The sequence below is a fragment of the Silene latifolia genome, chromosome 1 (genome assembly GCF_048544455.1).
Source record: "Silene latifolia isolate original U9 population chromosome 1, ASM4854445v1, whole genome shotgun sequence".
Taxonomy (NCBI): Eukaryota; Viridiplantae; Streptophyta; class Magnoliopsida; order Caryophyllales; family Caryophyllaceae; genus Silene; species Silene latifolia.
Window position 1 is genome coordinate 145466858 of NC_133526.1, and position 25610 is coordinate 145492467.

The window sequence follows — 25610 nt, forward strand, 5'->3', positions numbered from 1 at the left end:
ACCATGCCGGCATCACCGGCGAACTGGCTATGTCACCGGCGATAACGTTTACCCCTCACAACAGTTTCCCATATCCTCTTGTACTCTCACTATTCTTTCCTTCGCCGACGAACTCTAATGGTGACTCTTACACACCATCGCCGGTGGTAACTCAGGCACACCGCCTTTATCTGAACTCATCTTCTTTGTTGTTACATTTCTATTTTAATGAATCTACACTAATATTTGATGCATCTAACCAGTATTTTAACGTATCTACCATTGATACACAAAATTAATTCGTAGATACAATAAAATAGTTAGTAGATACAATAAAAATGGTTTGAAATACATCAATTTAATTAGAAACCAAATATATATAGTAATTGGATTTCACTCAAACTTTGTACTAATTTATAAAGAAAATGAAAAGAAACCAAATAGACTCCAAATACCACTTCTGACAGGGGTCACCGGCACATAACTGACAACCAGGCAAGATGCTGGCGCAACTCCGTCGACGGAAGATTCCTCATAATCGTTGCTCGCCGACGTCATTCGTTATCGAGAAAATGAATTGTGTTTGTTATGAGTGGACCCAGATCTATCACCACGCATGCGTCATCGTTGTTGAGGAAACTCGCCAGAATCGTCTGAGTGGTCGGTAATGGCTCGACGCCCCACCTGAATCAAAGACATCCATGGTCGTTGTCACCTCGATGGACGAGAAAGGAGGAGGAGGCGGCATTTGCGCAAGGGTTGGGTGAGGGTGTTAATTTGATGTGCGCCGACAATGTGGCTCTGTGCTCCGGCGAGGTCGCCAACGACTGATTTGATTGAAATCGTTGAGAGTGTTAGTTTGCTGATGAAGGAGAACATATTAATAAATGATAAGAATAAGTGAGAAAAAAGGTAAGTTGGAGTTTGTTGTGTGCAGTTACACGCGATTTATTAGTGGAATTTATATGTTTAGTACGTGATCTCACCGTTCTCACCGAGTGTTCGTTCTTACTGGATCTTGACTCTCTATATATATAGGCTTTGGGCAAAACACATTCCGCATATCACTAAACATGATGATCCACTTCACATAATTTACGATATCCAGAAATAACTTTTGAAAACTTTAGCATAAACTTCCGTATACAAGAATAACAAATAGGTTATAGTTTTCAAAATTCATTAATAAATAATAACTAAATTACTTTTTGAGAATTTATACTTTCTAGAAAATACAGAGAATTAGTAAATCATGAGAAAAAGAATCAAGTCAAAAACTCATAAGGTAATTTATAATGCATTTTACAAATTATTTGGTCAAGACATAAATTTTACAGCAACTTGTTAGAAACTTAGGTCAACTTGTACATATTACTATAATTTGTCGAAAATTTATCTTGCAACATGGCTTATCAATTTAGAAACATATACGAGTCCTTTAAGTAGTGGAGTTAGAATTAGGCAAAAATATTAAATATGTATTAAATGAGAATTTTTATAAAATGATATGTCAAAAATGAACTGCACAGGAATATTCCAACCACTGTCCACTAAAATATTTATTTCTCCCAAACTGTATATTATTTTAACATGCAACCAGTGGCATATGAAAGCTAACACACATGGCTATTACTCATAAAAGTTTCGTACACAGTTACTAAACCAACAACAAATGGCAGCCAAAGCAAACAAGGGTAAGAATCTGAGGAATTAACCAAATTTATATTCTTCACAATTTCACTCATATTCATCATACTTCATATATTAACCACATTTACTCCTCCCAAATACTTACCAACACATTTATTCCATACTCACATGCTTATGTCATTATTCGAAATCAATTTATATCATGTTTCCGTAACCGTAACTATTAATAAAGCAATACTCATCCAAGACAAACAGTTAGCTCCTAAGAAAACAAACAAGATTTGTTTTAAATTACCCCATACTTTAATATCTCTCAAGGTAACCGGTTCAAAACTGGAAGGGCCGGAGTTTGGAGTGAGGGTACCTTCTCATCCTAAGCCAAAATGGGCTCCTAACAGTTTCTACCCGGATTCATTTTATTAGACACATCCTAAGTTCATTATTATATTCATTGGTTAGGCCTTGGGATTGTATTGCTCTGATACAACTTTGTAACACCCTCATTTATTCAGGAGCCTTTAGCTAGACATCCCAAGTAAATGAGAGCGTTACCATCTCGGTTTTCCGAGGTAGTGTATAACAAAGTTCAACAATACCAAAGTACTTTAAATTAAAACTTTAGTAATTACATGTGATTACAACTTATCCAAACTAAACTTAATATAAAATAAGATACAACTCGCAACGATAAATAAAATAAAGTGAATAGGCAATCTAAGTGATCTAGACTTCTAGGTAAACTGGCCAAAATCTCCCGCATTCCCATAAGCTCTCAAGTCAGCTAATCTTTAAGACCTATAATATCTGCTCCCCATTTATGGTTCATCACAGGTGTTCACGAATACACGGTCAACCACGAGGTTGAGTAGGATAACTAACAACAATGTCAGTACGTTACGATAACAACTCAAATCACGACCATCACACACAGCTCAACCATGTCACGTCACAAGCCACAACCACCCTTTCAACACAACTGACACCACACACGGTGTACTGCTCAGGTCCACGGCCCATCTCCTCACGCCACCGTGCTTGTCCGACCATCATACGTACAGGACCACGACACTTGCACATCCCCGTGCCTGACCGACCAAATAATCTCAAAAGCAATGCCAATCTCAATGTCAATCTCTTTCACAACCAATCAACAATAGAGAACCAACCAACAATATAATAATATGATCATAAGACAACAATGATAATAATATGCTCAAGACAACAATTGCAACAATAATCCATCTTTCAACAATCTCCAATTACCAATATAGTATAGTTGAGTAGTTAACCTACTTGGCAAGCAATTCCAATTAAGCAGCTTAAAGCAATCCGATAATCAAGCAACCGAATCCAATTATACTTCCTTCACCAATCGTCACCTAACATTCATATTATAATCTCTCATTAATTATTAAATATTTTATTTTATTATTTTATTATTATTTATTATTTAATTATTTATTATTATTAAAGGATTACGATATTAAAACCCGATTACAACAAAACCCGAATCACCCAACTAAAAACCCGACACAAAACAACACCCATCAACAACCCCCATATACACGGCTTTACACCCGTGTACACACCCCTTTTGAACCACCAAACCTGACACCATCAACCACCACTAACACCACCCAATCCTGGCAACCACTACCCTACACCACGACGCAACTCAACCACCAGTAGCCACCTCTTTAACCACCTCCTTCAACCCTAAACAACACGCCCTAAACATCCCCCACAAAACCCGACACAACTAAACTCCTATCCCCATACACCCCACCTTGCACCACCTCACAACCAAGGGCCACCACCGTGGTCTCCTCTGACCTCCGGTGATCCCACCACCTGGCACGACTCCTTATAACAACCCTGACTCACCATACACGACACATGACCCGTATAAAAGACACAACTCGCAACAACCACTCCCACGACAGCCACCGTACCAACCACCACGACTCACCACCACGACACCACCATTAGAACCGCCCCTAGCCGACTAACCAACCACCCAAGTCCCATGCTCATACGACAACTACACAAGCTACACCATCCGTCTTAAGGCTCACGGCACCACTCCCTTTAGACCCTAAAACCGCTACTTACGGTGGTCGACAAAGGCCACGGTTGGTCCTAATGGAGTCACTATGGTCAAGGGCAACTACTAAGATCATTGGCACGACATACTATGGCCCATAAGATGTATTAATGATAACTTAAATTAATTAAGACGATATAGACATGAGTTACGACGATCTTACCTTTTATCGCTTATTTGTTCTTTCCGTCTCTTAAAACTCCTTCTTCTATTTTTATGAATTATGTTTCAGCTATCATGGTATTTATAGTCTAGATTTTAGAGAGTATATAAGGTCAATTAGGAAACTAAGAACTATTACCTTATTCTACTTTTATATCAATTACCAATATAATTATTATTACCAATATTAATCTTACCATAAGTACGATTTCCACTTACTACCTTTACTAATTTTATTATTATTATTACACCACTATCATTATTAAGATTAATATTGATATGATTATTATTACCTTTACTTATTATTAATTCCTTAATTATTTATTATTAAATCTCGATACAAAATCCCGTATCACATACATATAATTCGGCCACCTTGCCTAATATACCACACGTCACACGGCCCAATGCCTTATCATTGGTTAGGTCCAATTCCCGACTTGCTTACATACTTTATTATTTAATTAACGTCTTACGGGCAATTAGTATTAGAAATGTTATTAATTAACTATGTGAATTACATTATTTATTCCTATTAAATTACGGGTATTACATACAAAGGGGAAGATCCAACGGTAGGGGGAAGACTTGCTTGCGCACCGTTCATAGCTACAGTCGCAGCAAGTTCATTCTTTTTAGGGGGTGTTTGGTTGGGAAGTTTGGAATAGAATGGAATGGATTCTAACCATTCTAGTGCTTGGTTGGGGTATTTTGGAATGGAGTTAGAATCCATCAGTATTCTCATACCACCCCAACCCCTTTGAATCCCATACGCACCTCCTCCCCATGGATTCAATCTCCATTCATTTATGTTTATTTTTCTAATGAACCAAACATGTTTTGAAAGGTATGAAATTGGAACCCCATACTACTATGATTTCTTATTTCAATCCATTCTATTCCTAAGCAGTGAACCAAACGACTCCTTAAAGAGTAGGGCTACGAACCAAACGCCCCTTTATTATCCACCAGTGAAAGTGACGAAAGCAATCTATTTGCTTTGCTTGGTACATGATGCTTTGGCTTTCTTGTTCTTCTGAAAGTATTCCACTCTTGCTTTTGGGTTTTGTTTGGATCTAGATCTATTTTTTCTTGTTTTTCTTCTTTTTTCGGGTTTTTAAAGGTTCCGACTTTCGTTTGAGAGTCTTTTTTGCCCTTTTTATTTTGGTTCTACTATGATAATTTGAAAATTTTTGTCTTTCTTTTATCGCTCTATCCGCGAGGATGTCATAGGTTAATTGAAATTAACCTAACTAGGTTTAAACCCGTGAAAATTCACGGGTTTGCTATAAAAAACTCTCATTTAGCAATTATATGTAATTTTGTAAAACATACAAATAACTAAAAAACATAATTCATTGCTTTGTGATGAAGATAAGTCAGGTTTAAATATGTTTGTAACCGATATAAAATTTGATATTTTGTAAATGTATCATTATTTTAACTTATTTGATTAATTTTTAGTAATTATATCCTATTTGAACGTTAGGAGTAATCATTGCATATAATAGCACCAATTTTATTTTTGATCAAATACTTTATAATAAATATTTTATAACAAAAATTAAGTCTTTGTATATTATTATATATTCAAGATTGATAAAATTAGTTATATAAATGTATTGAGACATACTTCTATTAACACCTTTAAAAGATTTATATGTTCATTCAAAATTAATGATTTCCATTTTCCACTAATTACTCGTAGTTGATAAGTTCAGTCAACTTTATCCTGTATATGCTTTCGGAAATGATTACACCCGTGTAATTTGGAAAAAAAGTACTTGAAAAATGATTTTCAAAAAAGCTCCTATAAAATTTATATTTGGATTACTATTATAGTTGTTCATAAGTTAACTATAAAATCAATTAAAATATTTTTAAAGAAGATAGGGAATACATTATATTTTATTTTAAATTAAATTCATTTTTATTATAGGAAGCTTTAAATTTGTTGCCATATTTGTGTTTTGAACTTAGTTGTTTCATTAATTGACATGTCATCTTGAGATCAAATTTTGTGATGCCATATCAGCGGCTTTGACTTTTGCATTAGATAAATATATGATATATGATGATATGATGATATAATATGATATGGTGATTTCTTTATCTTACGAAAAAAAAAAAAAAAGGACCCTTTATTAACTAATGAAAAAACAAAACAAAAATGAATTTAATAAGGAGAGTCTGAGGATCTACTAATCTTGCGCAAAAAGAAAGACAAAAGCAAGCCTGCGTTTCGTCCCTCCAGCCTCTATATACCCCCAATTTCCCAAATTACCACCAAGAAGGATTAGATCAAAGCTCAAAACAAGCACTCTCTTCACTTTCTTTCCCCAAGAAAAACACAGCAGCGATAATGACGAAGCAGCAACCTAGTTGGTCTCCCTACGATAACAATGGAGGGTATGCCTTCTTTTTTATAGTCTCTTTCCGTCTCATTCATTTGTTTACTTTTTTTTATTTATTTACTGACATGAATTCAAATTAAATACAGAACATGTGTAGCGGTAGCAGGAGCAGATTATTGTGTGATCGCAGCCGATACTCGTATGTCCACCGGCTACAACATCCTCACTCGCGACTACTCCAAGATTTACAAACTGTATGCTTTTTTTTTTTCTTTTTCGATTCACTCTTATTCATTTTCTTAAATCTAATTTCTTGTTTATTGCTGTGATTTCATTGTTGGTTTGTTTTTGATGGGAAGTATATGTTAGGGTTTTTGGGTAGATGTAAAAGTTGATGAATTTTAGTATCAAAATCAACTCTTTTGAAAAGAATGTGTTGTTCAAGAGATCTGCTTGTTTCTATGACAAGTAAATATCATTCAATTTATTCGCAGCCTCTTTCTAAAGTCTTACTTTCAATCTTCAGTAGTTGAAAGATCTTTGCTATTGGCTATCTTCTGTGATCCAACTTTTTTTTGCTGTGAGTTGTTGGATTGGTATTACTAACATAATATTAACATGTAGAGGAAGGAGGTTAGGAAAAGTTCGAATCTTGCGCCTTTTTTTTTGTACTTTTTGAAACCCTAGTGCCTTACGTCTCCCTCGTATGATAGGGAAGGAGACCTGTACACAACCTTGCCTGTTCAAATCAGTTTTTGGATGTTCAATGATGAATAGCATTGATTGTCCGCCATTTCACAAAATACAAGGGGTAGACAATTTTGTGAATCATTTTGTGTTATTTCATCGTATTCCAAGGTCTAGGTTTCCGTTGAAAACGTAACACTATAGATGCCCACACTTGTCTTTCTCTGCTTCAGTAATATGTTTTACGATTTCTAGTTTATCTAATTGTTCTGCATTTTTTGTGTAGTGCTGAGAAGAGTGTGTTAGCATCATCCGGATTTCAGCCCGATGTGAGGGCCTTACAAAAGGTCCTGGGATCAAGGCATTTGGTAATGGTTAAACCCATAATAGCTATGAAGTTTTATTTCCGCTTGTCCATTAATGAGTTCAGAAATCTGTAGTCCGCAGAAAGTAATTTTGTTGTTTACCTACTGCTTTTGTTGCTTGCTTATTACTGAACACCTTTGTTGTAAGTGCGCAAAAATGAATTCCTACTTCACATTGACAGATCGATCACTAATAATAATTCTTCCTATCTCTCCTAAACACACAATTTATTTTGAGATGTTATTACTGTATATTTTTCTAAACGTACACAATAAATAAGGCTAAACTTCTTGATAATGCGCATTTGCATTTATATTCTTTTGAGTTTTTTGTGCTTTCACGCAGTTTCCATAATATCAAAGCTGTCATTAAGAGCCTATTTTAGGAAATCTATTTGAGGAAATAACATACCTCGTTATTCAGATTTGGTGGGAGCTCCAACCTTGTAGTGCCTTACGTCTCCCCACTTTGGCGTGTGCTGTAGTTGCTGCTAATTCATTTTTGTTTCAAATATCTTTTTGTATTGGAAAAAACTTTTTTATAAACATGCCTTCATGTAGGATATTATCTTTTGTATGACGATAGTTACGTCTTTTGGGGCCATAGCTAAATAGAGGTGCTATAGTGTTTTTTTGGAGGGCCAATGGATTAGTCATGTACAGAAACTGAATGGGGGCATGGGGAGTCGGGGTAAAGGATGATCACTTCTCTCCCATGGTAATCCCTCTTCATTTATAATAATAAATTAACACCCCTTTCAAATTGAGGCCATTAGGTTTGATGATCCAATTCTGATATTGCAATATTGATGTCTATCTTTAACTCCAAAAATTTGTTTATAAAATCGCTTTCAGTTGTATCAGCATCAGCACAACAAGCAAATGAGCTGTCCTGCAATGGCTCAGCTTCTGTCAAACACCTTGTACTACAAACGTTTCTTCCCTTACTATGCTTTTAATGTATTGGCTGGCCTTGATAATGAAGGTACGTTAAAACATTTGTTACACACCTCTGACATTCTAACACCTCGTAAACTGATTTAGAGTTAGCTGACTGCCGCTCTCTTTGTAAATGCTTCAGGCAAGGGCTGTGTTTTCACATATGATGCTGTTGGGTCATATGAGAAGGTTGGATACAGTTCCCAAGGTTCTGGTTCCAAACTTATAATGCCATTCCTGGATAACCAGCTGAAGTCTCCAAGCCCCCTCTTATTACCTGTACAGGTGTGCTTATGTTCCTGTGTTTGGATCTATGTTGTGTCGGTATTTCACTTTGGTTGCGTCTCCGATACTTTGGCATCGGACAATTCATTTTAAGTCAAAAGCATGAAATTTCTTGTTGAATTAGCTGTGTCTGACACTTCTTGATGGTGTCGCCTGAAACTTCCTGGCGAGTTAGAGTAGCTTAGGTTTGAATAGATTTGTGTCCCTGTTACCATTCACCATTGCTCTGGATTGTCTTCCTTCCCCTATAATGGAAGTCCGAGTTGACAATAAAGCCTGTGATATTTGCAGGATGCGGTCACCCCACTTTCTGAGCCAGAAGCAATCGATTTGGTGAAAACTGCTTTTGCAGCTGCAACTGAGAGGGACATTTACACTGTGAGTTTTGTTTGTCAATTTTGTTCATTGCTATTCTGATTTTTAATTTTGTGTTGTTATATCTATGTTGGTGTTAAACCATCTCTCATCAGCAGAGAAGAAAAAGCAATAAATAAATCACAAATACTTAAATAAAGTCCTATTACTTGAAAATTATTGTTGGCACCATTGTTTTTCTGGGGGGGTTTCTCTACATTGTACCCGTATGTTTTTTCGTTTTCTACGCTTTCAGTTTGTAAAACCTCTCTTATACTTCTTAACTTTTATTGGTAACAAGCAAATGTGAGTATGTGACCCTTACATGGGTGCTTATTTGGCTTCGTTTTAGCTTACATGGCGATGAGTGGGAGATGTTGTGGATTCAATAGCTTTCCTTTTAATTGAAGCACATAATTAGACTACCAATATTATTTAACTTCTTGTTGACATTTGCTTAAATCACCCCATCTCCCACCAACAGCATCCCACCCCCACTGATTTTCTCTCTCCCACCATTAGCCACCCAAACTCATACCCCCATCCCAAGCACCCCATTCTAGTGACACTCTACTTTCAACCTACAATCACCAATATTATAGCCAATCTCCACCCACAAACTTTAATTCGATGTCAATGGCGGCTACTCATCCCACTTGATTTTTAATTAGTGAGGATACATATTATTCCTAGCATTTTGTCGTGGGTAAGTTATTTATTTATTTTATGGCAGTCCCTTCGCTTTAGCGAGGATACATATTATTCCTAGCATAGTCGGCTTCCTCCCAATCCACCTTCATCAACCTCTTCGTTTTCCCAAAATTTGCCCCTCTCTAACTACAACTTTGTATATTATGTCAGATTCAACCAATTTTTGATAGGTTTGTGGCTAGGAGAGAGGTGGTTGTTGGGTTGTCAATTAGGGTTTTGGTGGTGCTTTTGGGAATCAAAGGAGAACGAATTAGAGGTTGGTGGTGGTGGATGGGGCAGAAGTTGGCTATTCTTGTGTTGATTGTAGGTTGAACGTGTAGTGGATGAGTAAATGGTGGTTGATTTATGGGCAAACCTGGTCTATTGTGGTTGTGAATTTAATTAGTTCAAGGTTTGTTGATGGAGGTTTAGAGCTTAGGTTGAAGGAGGTTGGGGTAGTGTCGTTGGAGTGATATTAGAGTTAGGTTAATCCTAATTAATAGTTTAATCATAAGATAAAGCAACATACACAATCATTTTCGGTAATTAATAGACCCATTTGACAGATATAAGGGTCACGATTACGTTTAGGCTTTATTATGGAAAGTTAGGGGTCTCGTGGAAGTTTAAAAACCGCAAGGGTAACATTGAGAAATAAAAAACAGAGGGGCACTATGCCCCCCTCTTAATAACATCCCAAATACCTTCATAGTTTATATTCTTTGACAGCGGGTGTTTGCCAAAAGAATTTATTAGAGACTTGTGGTTGAGAAATTCTGTGTTTCTGAGATGTAATAAGTAGTAAATTACCCTTAAACCTTTTGTGATTTTGATTTTTCAACTTCTGAGCACATGGGTCCGAATGGTTCTTCTTGACTTAATGTTCCATAGTGTAGTTACCAGGGCGATAAAATATAGGTCTCTCTATTGATGTAACAGTTACAAACTACATCTACCTTTTGATGATTTTTTGTTCAAGTTTAAACTATCTAATGGACATTACATGAGAAGGTGTAATGCATTTCATTTTCTCCTCTCAATCTCTCACCCTATTTAAACGATAGATACACCTTAAACTACTACCAAACATAGCCTTACTTCATGCATATGTTGCTGCTATGAGCATGTGTACACATGACTTGGATTCATACCGCTGGAAACTTAAAAGATGCCTTGAGGCTCCCTTCACAAAAAAAAACTTAGCCTTAGTTGATCATATTACTCCCTTCATCTCATCATTATTTACTCCCTCCATTCCAGTCATTTCACATGTGAGTTATAGTTTAATCAAATGTATAGAAAATTGATTGAAATGGAGGGAGTATATGAAAGTTGACCCTCAAACTGCTGATGTGCAGCATGAGGATCCAAAAAAACTCACATTGGAGCTCTCTCTCGTTAATTGGGCAAAATTGTCTACAACTAAGACCTTGTTTGGTTGCCCATCTAATTCATGAGAAATTTAAATTCCCATGATGTTTGGTTGCTAGTTTTTTGGCAAAATGTAGGCAGTCAATATTCCTAGGAGCTTTGAAGGAATATTGAATGCCTACATAATGGGGAAATTGGATTATCTACTCTCCCCGTGGAATTCAACTCCTACTTACAAACCTTAACTACTTTTCTAAATTCATGTGAATTTGTATATAGGAAAATAATTTCTGGTGTTAATCCAATTCCTTGATCAACCAAACGATACCTTAGTTGTGGACAATTTGCCCAATTAATGAGAGAGAGCTCCAGTGTGAGGTTTTTGGAAAAATTATTAAATAGTCATAATTTATTTTTGGAAAATAATTATTTTTTTTGGTTTTTCCGGTGTTAGTTTATTTATTTCCTTATCATACTTATTCATACTACACTTGAAAATTATTTATTTTTTCAAAATTTACCACAATAAACGTAATCTTCCCCCAAACAATTTGAACTCAAAAAAATCTATTTTTTTATGCTAACTCCTTAGCAAGCCCTAATGTTGATGAACACGAGGTGCCCAAAACGGGTTTGATTGAAGGGCGTCGACAACTAGGTTGATTGAAGGGCTTTATGATCGATGGCCGAAAATCTATGTGGTAAAGTTTGATTGAAGGGTGTTAATGGAGCATGATACGGAGTATTATTTTCATGTAAGAGAACAAGAGTATAGGGAGCGTAGTAAGAGATAAAGAAAGATGAGAGGTGCGACTGAACTTGTGAGTAGGTTAGGTTAGATGGAAGACCAATTCTCATATCTCCAACATTTACCATTAGCAATAGTAGATGGGCGATATTTTTGACTTAACATTTACCACCTCGAATATCCGTATTTTGATATAAGAATTAACGGATCGGATCTTTTTTACCAAACTCATTTAGAACTTCAATTAAATTTTTTGGAAAATGAAATCAATCAAAGTGAAAGTGAGAGTAACTCCCTTTGATTCCATTCAATTTATCAAATATATAACCCAAATCAGAAAACCAACTATGGTCATAAACTCAGCGGCTGGTTCAACAATAACATCACCTAACACGAATTAGTATCGTCATCCTCCTGCCTTGAACGCAATGTTACTTTTGATCTTACTTCGAGCACTCCTAGGAATTATTTTCCACTCAGCTGCTGGTTCAACAATAATGTCACCAAACACGAATTGATATCGTCATCCTCCTGCCTTGAACGCAGCGTTACTTTAGAGCTTCCTTCCAGCACTCCTAGGAATTATTTTTCCTATAGGTCATTGGGAACGGATTTTTGGTGTAGATGATTGAGATGATTATTAGCTCATATAAGCCATAAGGGTATATTTGAGTCATTGGGAACGGATTTTTGGTGTAGATGATTGAAATGAAGAAAATTGATTGTCGGTGTTAGTGGTGAGTTGAACAAGGCTCCAAGACTGGCGGCTAAAGAATGAAAATGTTCCAAGTTCAAATGAGATTTTCAAACCCCGTTTATGTTCTCACTCTGAGACAGGTCCAAACACGAGTCTTTTAAGTTTCCCATCTTAAAACACGGCCTTAAGTAGCTGGAGAAAATGAATATGAGTATTGTGAACGTAACATTACTAGCAACTTTAGTATACATATTTAACATTAGGCTAATGAATTTGAAAGATAAAAACAAAGAAAAATTAGAGAGAAAGAGGTATGATGTTTCAGATCCGTATCAAAGTAATAGTATCCGTATCAAAGTAATAGTAATACCGGTGTGAGTAGTGAATTTAATATTTGTAGTAACAACGCAATTCTATTTCATACAAAATAAAAATTAAAAGTAAACATAGGTATGATGAGCGGGGCCCACCAAAACTATTTACGTATGTATATATATATATATATATATATATACTCTACTATAGTATTAATTTAGTAAATTGATTTAATTTCGAAAATTAAAATCAACCCCTTGAATTTTCACGGTATCATTCTACTTTTTACTTTGTGATGATTTAAGAAGTTATAAAATACCTACTTTACCGCTTAACTTGAAAATGGAGGCAATTCAATTGTCATGGGGGAAGTAATGGTTGCTTAACAAGATGTAGTGTGGGATATTCATTCGTTTTCCTTCCTAAATATAGAAAGGGAACAATTAATGTAGGAAAAACTTAAGAGGGAAAAGGGGACAATAAAATTCGAATAGAGGAGTATTGCGTATATCTTACCCTCATATAGTCAAAATGGGGATTACGTTTAAATATTCCAATCAATTCTTTTGCTGATTTCTACCATGTTTGTCCAGGGAGACAAGCTGGAAATTTTGGTTCTCAACAATGATGGTCTTCGTCGGGAGTACATGAAACTCCGGGAAGATTAATTTTTCTGTTGATTATGTCTTTGATATTCTGCGACACTAATCATTAGTTTCCCCTTTTTAACTTAATGTGAAATTAAAAAGACAAGCTGGGAGTTGAGGCAACGGATGAGTTTGAAATGAATTCACTTGTTTCTTACTTTTGTTGTATCTTTGATTGAAGTATTGTATCATCTTAAGTTCAGTTGACTTATACCGTTGGGTTGCTCTGGTAGTTGTTTTCACTGAAGCAAACTTGCAGTCTCTTGTAGCGAAATGGCTCGCTAAAGCTATGTTCTTGTATTGTTAAGTAGACGTGTGGATGGGTATTCTTCATTTCCTTTCAGATATGTAAATTAGCGCTTTCAACTCTCGTTACCTTTTTCCAGGCTCACAGGTAGGAGCCATTGAGACATCACTTATATTTCAGTTTGCCTCTGACCTAGGTTACGAAAGAGATGTCGCGATCAGGGCTGCGCGCCTTAATTGAATATTGTGTGTGTTCCACTCTGGTCGAGAACCCAAATCCAAGCCTGTTCATTGCTCGAAACGTATAGTAAAAACACCTTTTTACACCCCCCTTTCATGGTGCTATTTAGAAAAGGTGAGTAGCCATTTACGGAATATTTGGATTTAAAAATGCTTAATGCTGCCAACCAGATCACCAACTGGAACTTCCTATGTTGCATCTTCGTTTGATGTCTCTTTTCGGGACTCTGCCTTTGATTGGTGCACCAACTGAAACTGCCTCGGTCGTAGCTTCCTAAAAGTGGTCTTGAAAGCGCTTCTTTTGATACAAACCCGGTGATTTTGGGTATGCAAAGACTGGTTCGGTTGTCCCTAATGACTTGGCATGTTAGGTTTCAGCTCATATTAACTTTATTCAAGTAAAATGGTGTGCCAACAGACTTGATCTCCATTACTTCTTCCCAAGTTCATTTTCTTAAACTATACTCTATTAATCTTTAAGAAAATGCAATCCTGAAGATCAAGTAACCGTTTTCAATGAGGATTTTTTTTTTTTTTTTTTTGGATGATCAGCTCATGTTCTCTGTCTGGTTGACAAAATGGGTGAAGGGATTTAGATGAGAAATAAGATAGACTCAATTGATTTTCCCCTTGAAAAATAAATTAAAAGGTTTTGTTTTTCTAACTGAAATTGTGTGAAATGAATTCATCTAAATTGAACCAAAGTCAATGAACCTGAGCTAAACTCAGGTGAACTGAATTGAACTCAACTTAACTAAACAAAAATATTTAGAGGAGACTCCCACTACATTTATGCTCAAATTCTCACTCATCGCCTTCCTCTCTCTTCTTTCTCATCCTTGTCTCGTCTCGTCTCTTCCTCAAATTGTATCCAAACATGCCCTCAATGTTTGTTTTCAAGCCACCGTGCTTCTGGCTGCTCGTTGATATGCCTGAATTTCATTCGTAAAACGAACGCAATAACACCTCGAGTCCTTGATGTTCTAATCATTATAATAAACTTAAATTCACGTCTCCTTTGTGTTGCATCTCGCCTTTATGTCCAGTGACGGAGTCAAGATTTGTCGTTAAAGGGAAAGCGAACAAGTAATATCATATAAGTTCGATTTTTTTTTTCCAATTGCTTGTACCTTACCTCACAGCTAAAAAGAGCATTGATATAATAACTCGTGAAGATGCAAAAAAGGGTGGTGGGTGACTGGGTGAGGTGTATAGTTCAATTATGAGCTGGAGATATGGAAGAATGTTGTACAAGTGCGTATCTCCTTTTGTCTAGTAAAGCAAGCCTCATGATACCCAATTTTCCTACGCAAATTCTCCCCTGTGACGGGTACTATTCCGTCATAAACATTGTTCACATTTGCGACGGGCACAATATCACCATTTTATGAGAAAATGTGACCATTTTTTTATAGGTAACATTTTATGAACAGTGTTTGAGTGGTTACATTTAATCAAAAAGTGGTCTCATTTACCTGTCGCAAATTGTGACCGTCACAAGGGAGAATTGCCGATTTTCCTAATTTTGTTGGATAAAATATTGTTTGTTATTTTTAGGACGGAATTGGGGCTAAAAGGAACAAACAAAACTTGTGAACTTGTATATATATTACTGGACGGACCATGAACTTTGCCGACTGAAAGTTGTCGTGTCCAGTTCGTGTCTGTGCTTGGGTTATGCTGAACCGTGCCAATTTGGTATGACTACTACAAGGTGACAAAATTCTCATTTGTGAGTCGTACTAACTTTTCGTGTACTGGTTAGAATCATTTGAACAATTCTTAACTCCCAAGAGTATACTCCTCTATGCTCCTTATCCATATAAAAAAAAATATTTATGCCTAAAATACAACTACCTGCCCTCACTCTCTCCTTTTACTCTTCACTTACCAAAAGTAGTTATCACAAAACAGAAATCCCATTTTTTTTGCTCACTTAAACCCTCTTTCCTATATTCCGAAAATTCAAAAAATCTGTATTTTAAACGTGTGATCAGGTATTCAGAATCCTAAAAATTAATTGAATTAAATTTAAGTTTTTGGGTTAATATCCGTTGTTAAATTGTTATATTAGGTGGGTTACTCTTAATATTAGATTTATCATTATTCATAGTTAAATTGTGATTTATGGTGTGATATTCATCATATGTCGCTATGATATTCATTTTACGTTTAGTGAATATGATAGTGTAATGTGATGAATATGTGTTATGTGGTATGATATTCACCAAATGATACTATTATATTCACTTTTAGTTAAGTGAATATGATAATTTAATTTGATGAATATGTACCATATAGTGTAATATTCACCATATGATACTATTACATTCACTTTGAATTTAATTAGTAATTATGGTAGTGTAATTTAATGATTACGAACTACAGCTAGTCTTGCTTTCCCGTCACAAGCTTTTGACCTCTCACAAAAAGGGAGAGGGGACAAAGTGGGGCACCCCCCATGTGCTTCCCACTCACCTCTTAATGGGCATTTTGTGAAAGAAAACGGTATCCATCACAAGCTTGTGACGGATATCGCCTGTCTTCAATGAGATTTTGTGTACGAACTATAACGTTGATAAATTCGAGAACAAATAATAGAAAAATTGTTGAATTTGATAGAATTTTAAATTTGATAAATTGAGTAATTTGGAAAAAAAGAAAAAAAAAAAAGAAGAAGAAACACCCAGGTAGTGGGTAGTTAATTTTGTTCTTTTTTTATTTATTTTTTTACTACAATTATTATGGGTGTATATTACTCCCTACTCTAGGAGTAGGATATAATTTACCTCATTTGAAGTTGTGCGTATTAAATTAGATCAACATTGAAGTAGGCACTAGCTAGTGTTTTGTTGTTCTTTGAATGAATCTATAATAACCCAACAAAAGTTGATCTGAATCTGAGTGGTGGCATTCTTGATTATGTAAGCACGAGAAAAGTGATGGAAGGATAATGAGATGAAGGTGGAAAATTGTAGGAAACAAAGGCCCCTACCAATTCAAGTACCAACAGCAATACCAAAGTGGAAGCAAGCAAAAGCATCTTCGAATGCCCAACATAATTGTCACATGATCCCCTATTCTCTATGGGACCATCTTCATCCTCATGCTCCTCCTTTGATACCTATGCTCCCACCGACGAACATTCACAAATCCATTCCTTCTCTAGTCCACTACCGATTCTTCAATGTAGTTGTCAACCCAATTTTTATCCCGGGTTATTCGAAAACCACCTCTTTGTTAGCGGTAAGACTCTGCATATTGATCCCTCTTACTTTGCAATTTGTGAGAGTTATTGAGGTATTAGGGTAATGTTGTATTTATAGGTAAAATCATTTTATACTAAGAGTGTCTTTTATCACCTTAGTAGAGTCAAATCCATTCCTCTACCTTTCTCTTAATTTTATTGATTAGGGAGTGATACAAAATAGAGAAGTGACTAGGTTTGATGTCCGCCCCATTTAGGCCCCATCCAAGCTACCTCTATTTATCGTCAAATTTTATTTTCTAGGAAATAAAACTACCTTAGATTTGCTTAACTCATACGTCTACCATTAATAATGAAATGTAAAATTTATCAACAAATATTATTACTTTCACGACATCTCATGTTAATATTATTACATTCATTACTCCCCCGGTTACTATTGTTTCTATGACTACTCACACTATTATTACGGAAAAATATCCAAAACTATACAACCGAATGTAGAATGTTATTGTACATCCAGGGTTATTTTAGTCTTTTTTCAAATACTCTTGCAAAAAAAAAGAGAGGTAAGGTAATCCAATTTTCAATCTAATCCCCCTTCTCTCTCTGACTGCTTTTATATTTTTTTAATTCCTCTTCATCTTCCTCCATCATCCACTTAATGAATCATCTTCTCCCATAAATTATTATAATTAATTGACTATACGGAACAAATCATATGACGTGACTCGTGATTATCATAAACACTCATAACACCGTAGCTAAGTAGGGAAATCCTACCTTGAGCTTATCTTCACAATTCCACAAGCTAATCCCTATAAATGCTCCTCAATGAAGCTTCCTACACATCTTAATTACTATAATCAATACTACAATCTATTATAATAAACACACTAACTAAACCCTTTAATTATTCCTCTTAAATTCTTGAACCTTAATTAATTATGGTGAGACAACTAAACTAAGTAAAGTTATTAAAACAAGATCAAGAGATTAGAGTCTAGGTTAACTTACTACCAAAGGTGGATGAACAAATGGCAAGAATTCTCCTCTTGAAAGACTAGGGTTTTGAGAGGATTGAAGGTGGGTAATTTTAGAGAGATAATTGGGGATGTAGAGAGTGGTGAATAGTTGTTTAGGACGAGGTTTTGATGGGGAAAATCTTAAAAGATAGGGTTATGAAAGCGACATCTCACCAAACAATTCCCGTATAAAACTCACTCGACCGGCACTCGATCGAGTGGATGGTCACTCGGTCGAGTGACCGACTTTCCAGGCCTTCCAGCCTACTGTACTGGGGTACTCGGTCTTCCACTCGGTCGAGTGGATCAGCACTCGGTCGAGTGGGTTCTGCATTTGGTCTAGTTATACTTAAATAAATATGAGGTACTACATATTGTTAGATGCAGTTTTCCTTCTTGATGATGATGTAAATTGCTTCTCGTTCAACGAAATATTGTTAGATGCGTTTTTCCACCTTGATGATGATGTCAATTGCTTCCCTTTCTCCATTTTAGAATCATAATTATGGAGAAGGGAGATTTGTCGACTGTCGTTTAAAAGAAATTTAGAGAAGGGAAAGATGAGGGTTTGTTGACTGAAGAGAAATCAGAATTAGGGAAAAGGAGATGCATGAATTTTTTTATTTTTATTTGGCTTAGATAGTTCAATATATAATATATGGGCCCGTTGTACAATGTTATTGTACAACAGGTTGTAGGATCCTATTTGTGTATTTAAATAAATAAAATATTTTTCTTAAATCGAATTCTTAGTTAATTTTCCTTAACGTTTCTTTTATTTCATTTGTTGTGACTACTTACTTTCACTACTCCCGCTATCATTATCGTTTCTCAATATTCCCGCATTTAAAAATATTAATTTCACTACCCCCATTGTTGTTACTATTAGGCCCTGTTTCTTTTGACCAAATTGTCTGAATCAATCAAATCAACTTAATGGAGTGAATCAATCAATCAAATCGAATCGATTCAAACTAGACTGAATCGAATCAAATAGTAATAAAAAGATTATACTACTAATAATAACACCAATAATAATAAATATTATAATGACAATAATACCAATAATAATAATAAATATTATAATAACATTATTCATTAAGAATAATAATATATTAATCTAATCTAATAATAATAATCTAATAAGATATATAAAAAGTAAAATAGTAATATAACAATAAATATAGTAATAATAATAATAATAATAATAATAATAATATAAATGATACCATTATGAATAATAATATAATATAATAATAATAATAATAACTAATAAATAAATAAATAATAATAATAATAATAATAATAATAGGTCTAATATAATAACTTATTAATATAATAATATTAAATATAATAATAAATATGCGATTAATAATATTAATAATAATGAATATATTAATAAAGTAATAAATATAATATAATAACTTATTAATATTAAATATAATAATAATAATAATAATAATAAATATGTTATGAATAATATTAATAATAATGAATATATTAATAAAATATAATATAATAATAATAATAATAAATATAATAATATAAACAATACGAATTAATTATTAATAAATATATAGTAATATAATAAATATAATAATAATATAATAATAATAATAATAATAGTAATAACAATAGTAAATACATTAATAATAATAATAATAATAATAATAATAATAATAACAATAATAACAATAACAATAATAAACTGAACTGAACTGAATGGAGCTGAACTGAACTAAACTGAACTTAATGGAGCTGAACTGAACTGAACTTATTAGAACTGAAATTAAGTCCAAAAGAACAGGGCCTTACTTTCACTATTCTCACTGCTATTATTGTTATTTTTATTACTCATGTGAGTGATTACTATCATATTGGTTACATATTCAATGTTACTATCTACAATTATTTTATCAAATTTATTTTTTAAATTAGTTGATTATCTAATTTTATGGAATATAAAGATTATAGAATATTGTATCTCTTGAAACAATCCTAATTTATTCCCTTTACATAATTTCCAAAACATAACCTACTTATATTATATTTGTCTATGTTAAGCAATTAACATCTTTGTACATCTAGTAAACTATATAGTATAATAAAATTGTATAAATTTATCTACTTACATTAAAGTCCCTTTATAACTGAAACACTAACTAAATAGACAAAAAAAGAAGAAAAAATTAATAATTTAAGGATAAGTGGAAAGATCTTGTTTAAATAATAAAAAAAATGTGGAATCGAGGGATTATTGTCTAAGTGACCGTTTAATAATGTATGTATAAGTAGTGGTCGTTATAGTTAAGCTTAATTTTGTATTCCCTCTGCCCCGGTTAATTGTTATACTTTTGTTTTGGCATAAAAACCAAGGAAAGAAGAGGGGCAATTATAAATGGACCAAATTGAGTGTAATTGATCAAATTGCTCATCAAATGCAATCCTAGAATAGAAAGTGGACCAAAAGAGCCAATGTCAATGATCAAAGCAACACCAGGTTTTGGACCGGCTCGAATTTCGAGATCTAACGCCACCAAAACCAGCTAAGTCATCCAACCACCGGTCAATATGATAACTTGGGAGAGTCTTGAACATTTTTGTCTAGGATGTTGTGTCCTAAAACTGATTATATTAAGAGTTAGTTTAAGGGCACTTCCAAGCTATCACAATTGGCGCGGTTTCAAAGGAGCTAGTACAATGCCGCTTTCAACCTTTCCCTTTTGATCAAGCAAGCGCTAAAGGATCTCTTGACAGCCATTTGGGTCTTATACTCAGTTTGTTCGGTCCTTTTGCAGCTATCAAGGAGTCCTCTCTATAATTAAATAAGCAAAAGCAAACAAACAAAGGAGGGTTGTCCTACTAGTTTACTTTATGATTTATTTTTTAAGCTTTGTTTCAGAATGGTGTAAGGCCTTTTGGCCATTTTGTATTTTCTTTTGGCAGGCCATTTGTGTCCCTTAGATGTATGTATGATGGATGGACAAGATTGTATTGCTTGGTCTATATAAACCAAGAAAACTTAATGAGAAAATCAGATTTGATGAATGAAATATAAACTTGAGTTTGAAAACTGAGTTTTCTACTTCCTTTATTCTTGCTTAGTACGGAAAATCCCTCATTACTTAGTGTTTGAGGAGGAATTGTTTCATGCTTAGTGATCTTGAACGAAATTCCGAGTCTTGAGCTTGCTTCGTGATCTCCCTCAAGTCATATCCTTGTTTTTTCTTTCGTTTCAGCCACAATTAAACAGTTATTTCGAGTGTTCAATCGAGTCATTTTCCATATCAAAACAAGCAAGATCTCATTTTAGTCCAAAGTGGTATCAGAGCCAGGTTTTAACACAATTTCATCTTGTGTTACTCTTGGGAAAAGACTTTCTTGTGAGTTCATTATACCCTAACTACAATAAAAATACCAAAAAACAACCATGAGTGAAGAGAGGCTTGCTGGAATTGAACAACAAGTGACCCAACTTTCTAAAAAATGCGACTTGATGTTGGATTCCTTCAATGCCATTATGGCTAACATTCCAACACCAATAAGAGATGGAAGACCACACAGTGGCAGGGGTAGAGGCTGTGGCCTCATGGGGAGAGGCAGAGCTCAAGGTGTCCTTGATGAAGAGGCTTTTTCATATTCGAAGGGTTCCTTGGCCAAGGCTTTTTAAGGAGAGCACAACAAGGACTTAAAGGTAGAAATTTCTGATTTTTATGGTAGCTTAAACCCCGAGGATTTGTTAGATTGGTTTAGGACCATTGAAAGAGTCTTTGAGTGTAATACTACGGTTTTCTATACCGTTGGGTACTCTATCGAGTAGGGCTTACTCTGTCGAGTAAGTGAGTTTTGGTTACGAAACAGTACACTGTCTGATGGGTACTCGATCGAGTAAGTGTGGCACTCGATCGAGTAAGGGTCACTCGATCGAGTAAGTGACTTACTCGATCGAGTAAGTCGGTTCTACGGGTTATTTTTCCGGGTTTTGTTAGCAATGCGAGAATGATATATAAACACTTCCGCCAGTTTCTTCTTCACTTTTTACCTTTTTTAAATCTCTCAAAACCTAAACAAAGTTACGTTGCTTTCTTCTTCGCATTGCTATCAAATCCTAAGGGCTAGAGTTGTCAAATCGTTGTGTTCTTTACGTCGTTGAGTTCGTTGTATTGTGGGTAAGATCCTTGTACAGTTTTTATGCCTTTTCATTGATTTTGTTTAAAACCCTAATTGGGTATTTTGGGGAATTTTGGGAGTATGATATGTATTAAATAGTAATTATATGATTGTATGGTTATAGGAGGTGATTTCGCAGAGGAGCAGTTTTGAGGTGATTTGCTTATTCCAGGTAGGGTTTCCCTACTCGGTTATTGATTACATGGTTTTGATGGTGGATTGTTGTAGTTGTTACTGTTGTTGATCTTTATTGTTTTGGTAATTGTTGTTGTTGTTTAATTTGGTTGGTTGTGTTTGTCTGTGGTTCGCGAGGCGTGTCCTCGACTGAGTGGAGTCACTTGCGGGAGTGGCTTCAAGCCCTTGATTCGTCCTCTGTGGAACCCGCCACAAGAGAGGATGTCCACATTAAGGAACTTGGGTTTTCGGTCGGAATAGATGGGCGGGGATTTGGTAGGTACGGCTGCGGTCCCCCACTGGTGGCGTGGAATATCTGTTGCGATGGGTATTCTGGCAAGACTACACACTTTAGTGTCTAGTCAGGTGTGTGGAGATATGATGGAATTGGGTGATATGTGTGTTGTATCTTGTGTATCTTATTTTGTGTAATTAGTAAGTGATATACGATTAATTTACTTCTAATTCCCTCTTTCTTTTATGCATACCGACTCATAACGAGTCGGTTTCGGGTGTTTTTCCTTGCATTTTGTGCCCAATGCCCGTACTTGTTGCCTTGTGCATCCTTTTGTAGGAAACGACCCAAGTATGGAGAATTTGGGGGCAAGAAAGGCACCCCATTGCCTTTACATGAAGAAGAGGTGAAGAAATGCTGAAGAGTGTGTTTTGCTTGTGAGACCGTGAAGGTCTAGCCACCGGCAAAACACACCCCAGAGAATCACTTAAGATTTTGAAGAAAAGTTGAGGAATGTGCTTTGCCGGGGCAAGAAACCCCCACCGGTAAAGCACAGCAGGTGGAATTTATTTGAAGAATTTGGTGAAAAACAAGCTTGGCCTCGCTGCCGGTAGGAGCACCCAAGGCGTGACCCAACCGGCATTCCACACATCAACAATTGAGAAGAATCTTTGAAGAGTGTGTTTTGCTTGCGGCAGGGTGACAACCGCCCACCGGCAAAACACGAATGCCGATGTTTTAATTCTTTGCACGTTTTGCCGGTAGGAGCACCGGCGCCTGCCCACCCAAGAAAAACAAAGACCAAGGATTTGGGCTTTTCTCTCTTTTCCTCCTCTTTTCTTCTTAATCTTGTACAAGCCTATAAATACCCCTCTCCTTAAACCCTTTGACACAGAACCCTAGATCCAGAATATTTACCCTTTCAAGTTTAAAACTTTGTTAATTATTTTGCTAATCATTCCCTAATTAAGCTAGTTCTTCAATTAATTGGGGATTGAAGTTGGGTTGTAAGAACAAGATTGAAAGTTTATACTTATTTATTCTATCCTATTTCCTTTCTTGCTTTGGATTGGTATTATTTCTCTCCTTATTTTCATTTGTTTACATCTTGTTCTTCCTTCATGTTTGTTTGAATGTTTATGTTGAAATTATTGTTGTTGTTTGTTTGTTGTTGTTGATTTCATCATTATTCATCTTTTCATTGTTCCTCTTCCCTTTGTTTCTCTTTCATTTGTTCATACTTGGATAGTTGTCCTCAAAGACTTAATCTTTGAGTTGATTTGGTTAAAGATTGCATATTTAGGTTTAATCACCCTTGCTATTAGATTAAATCACCTTTCTTTACAACTATTGTTGGATTATTGCATGTTTAGTAGTAAGATTCACCTTCTCACCATGTTTGTGACCAAAGTTTCCATCTTTATTGTTTATTTTGCAATTAGGACCATGATTAGTGAGTAGTCTTCCACTAGGGCTCGGTTTGACCCAACATGAGTAATTTCATTAATTGAATTTCATAAAGGCTAATTATTTGGGGAAATTGGTGAGGGTAGTTTAGAGGAGTGACTTGGTTTATGGGTTGACTTTTGGGTAGTGTCGACTTACGACCCTTGACCACCAACGAGAGTTGGTTAGGTTGTGATTTGGATACCCGAGATTTGACCCTATTGTTGACCTCGGTTGAGACCGAAAGGGAGAACCGGGGTAGGACGCCTCTAAATTAGCGTTTGAAATCGACCCTCGAGAGAGGGAGTGGGATGACCCGGGAATTGATGGGGCTTAATGACCTTAGCAAATATCGGACTACCTCGGGAAAATGCATGTTTTTGGGGTAGTGGGGTATTGAGTTAGGGATTCCGACCTTCGAACCCGAGAGGGGGGTTGGTGGGTAGTGCTAGTGTCCTATTTCGAACCCGAGAGGGGGGTCTTAGGCGAATTAGAGCCGTCACCTCCTCACCTAATTACCCTTGTGATTAGCCTAGAGATTTAACTATGTGGAATTGCGAATTGTTTGGGAAGAACCGAGTCTTAGGCCGTTTAATCATTTGAATTACAACTTATCCTTCGTTCTTGCTTATTTTCCTTGCTTTTGTTAAGTTTGCATTTCATTTTGTTTTAGGTAGCATTAGTATAACAACCATCATCTTTTATTTTCGACTTAGCTAAACGATCGGATTAGAACAATTAGTAATCTTTTCAACTCCTTGTGGGATCGACCCTTAATAGTGTACAACGATAAAATCGTGCACTTGCGAGGTATAGCTTGATACCATCAAGTTTTTGGCGCCGTTGCCGGGGAGTTCGGCTAGATATGAATTGTTTTCGTTCTTGTTTAGACTAAGTCTTTTGTTTCTAATCCCTCTCTTGAGTGTGTAGGATTTCTTGCATGGTTAGGAGAGCTCGAAGAGGTCAACCAATACACCCGATTGACCACGAGATCGAAGCAACCGCGAGAAGACTAAATTCGCTCCGTAGAAGAGGGCTTATAGAAACACCAATTCCTCAAGAAAATCCAGTAATTGAGAACCTTCAAGAAGAACCACGGGTCTTTGAAACTTTCGAAAATCCTTTTGCAACACCGGAAACGGAAGTAACAATGGTCGCGGTTCCTATGAGAGATAACTTGGCTCCGAAAAAGGTGGTGAATCCGAGTATTGTGAAGCCACCTATTCAAGCCAACAATTTTGATGTGAAAGCCACCTTGCTACAACTTGTCCAAGGGAACCAATTCGGAGGGGGAGCCACCGAAAACCCCAACGAGCATCTCAACGAGTTCTTGGATAGTTGTGACATGTTCAAGGCCAATGGAGTGACGGAGGATGCCGTACGCCTTAGGCTTTTCCCTTACTCTTTGAGGGGAAGTGCCAAGGAATGGCTTAAAAGTTGTGAACCCGACTCTCTTCGGACTTGGGACGATGTCTCTAAGGCTTTTCTCAACAAGTATTTCCCACCCCAAAGAACCGCA

At 35.7% G+C, this 25610-nt stretch overlaps 1 protein-coding gene across 1 annotated transcript; it reads left to right on the forward strand.

Annotated features, from left to right (window-relative positions):
* Positions 1 to 6029: 6029 nt before the first annotated feature.
* On the forward strand, positions 6030 to 13716 carry LOC141610157 (proteasome subunit beta type-1). The gene is made up of 7 exons (XM_074428604.1): positions 6030 to 6304; positions 6396 to 6503; positions 7223 to 7304; positions 8157 to 8286; positions 8383 to 8525; positions 8817 to 8903; positions 13294 to 13716. Exons 1-7 carry the CDS (start codon positions 6258 to 6260, stop codon positions 13366 to 13368), a joined length of 672 nt encoding a protein of 223 aa, XP_074284705.1. The 5' UTR covers positions 6030 to 6257; the 3' UTR covers positions 13369 to 13716.
* Positions 13717 to 25610: the final 11894 nt, after the last annotated feature.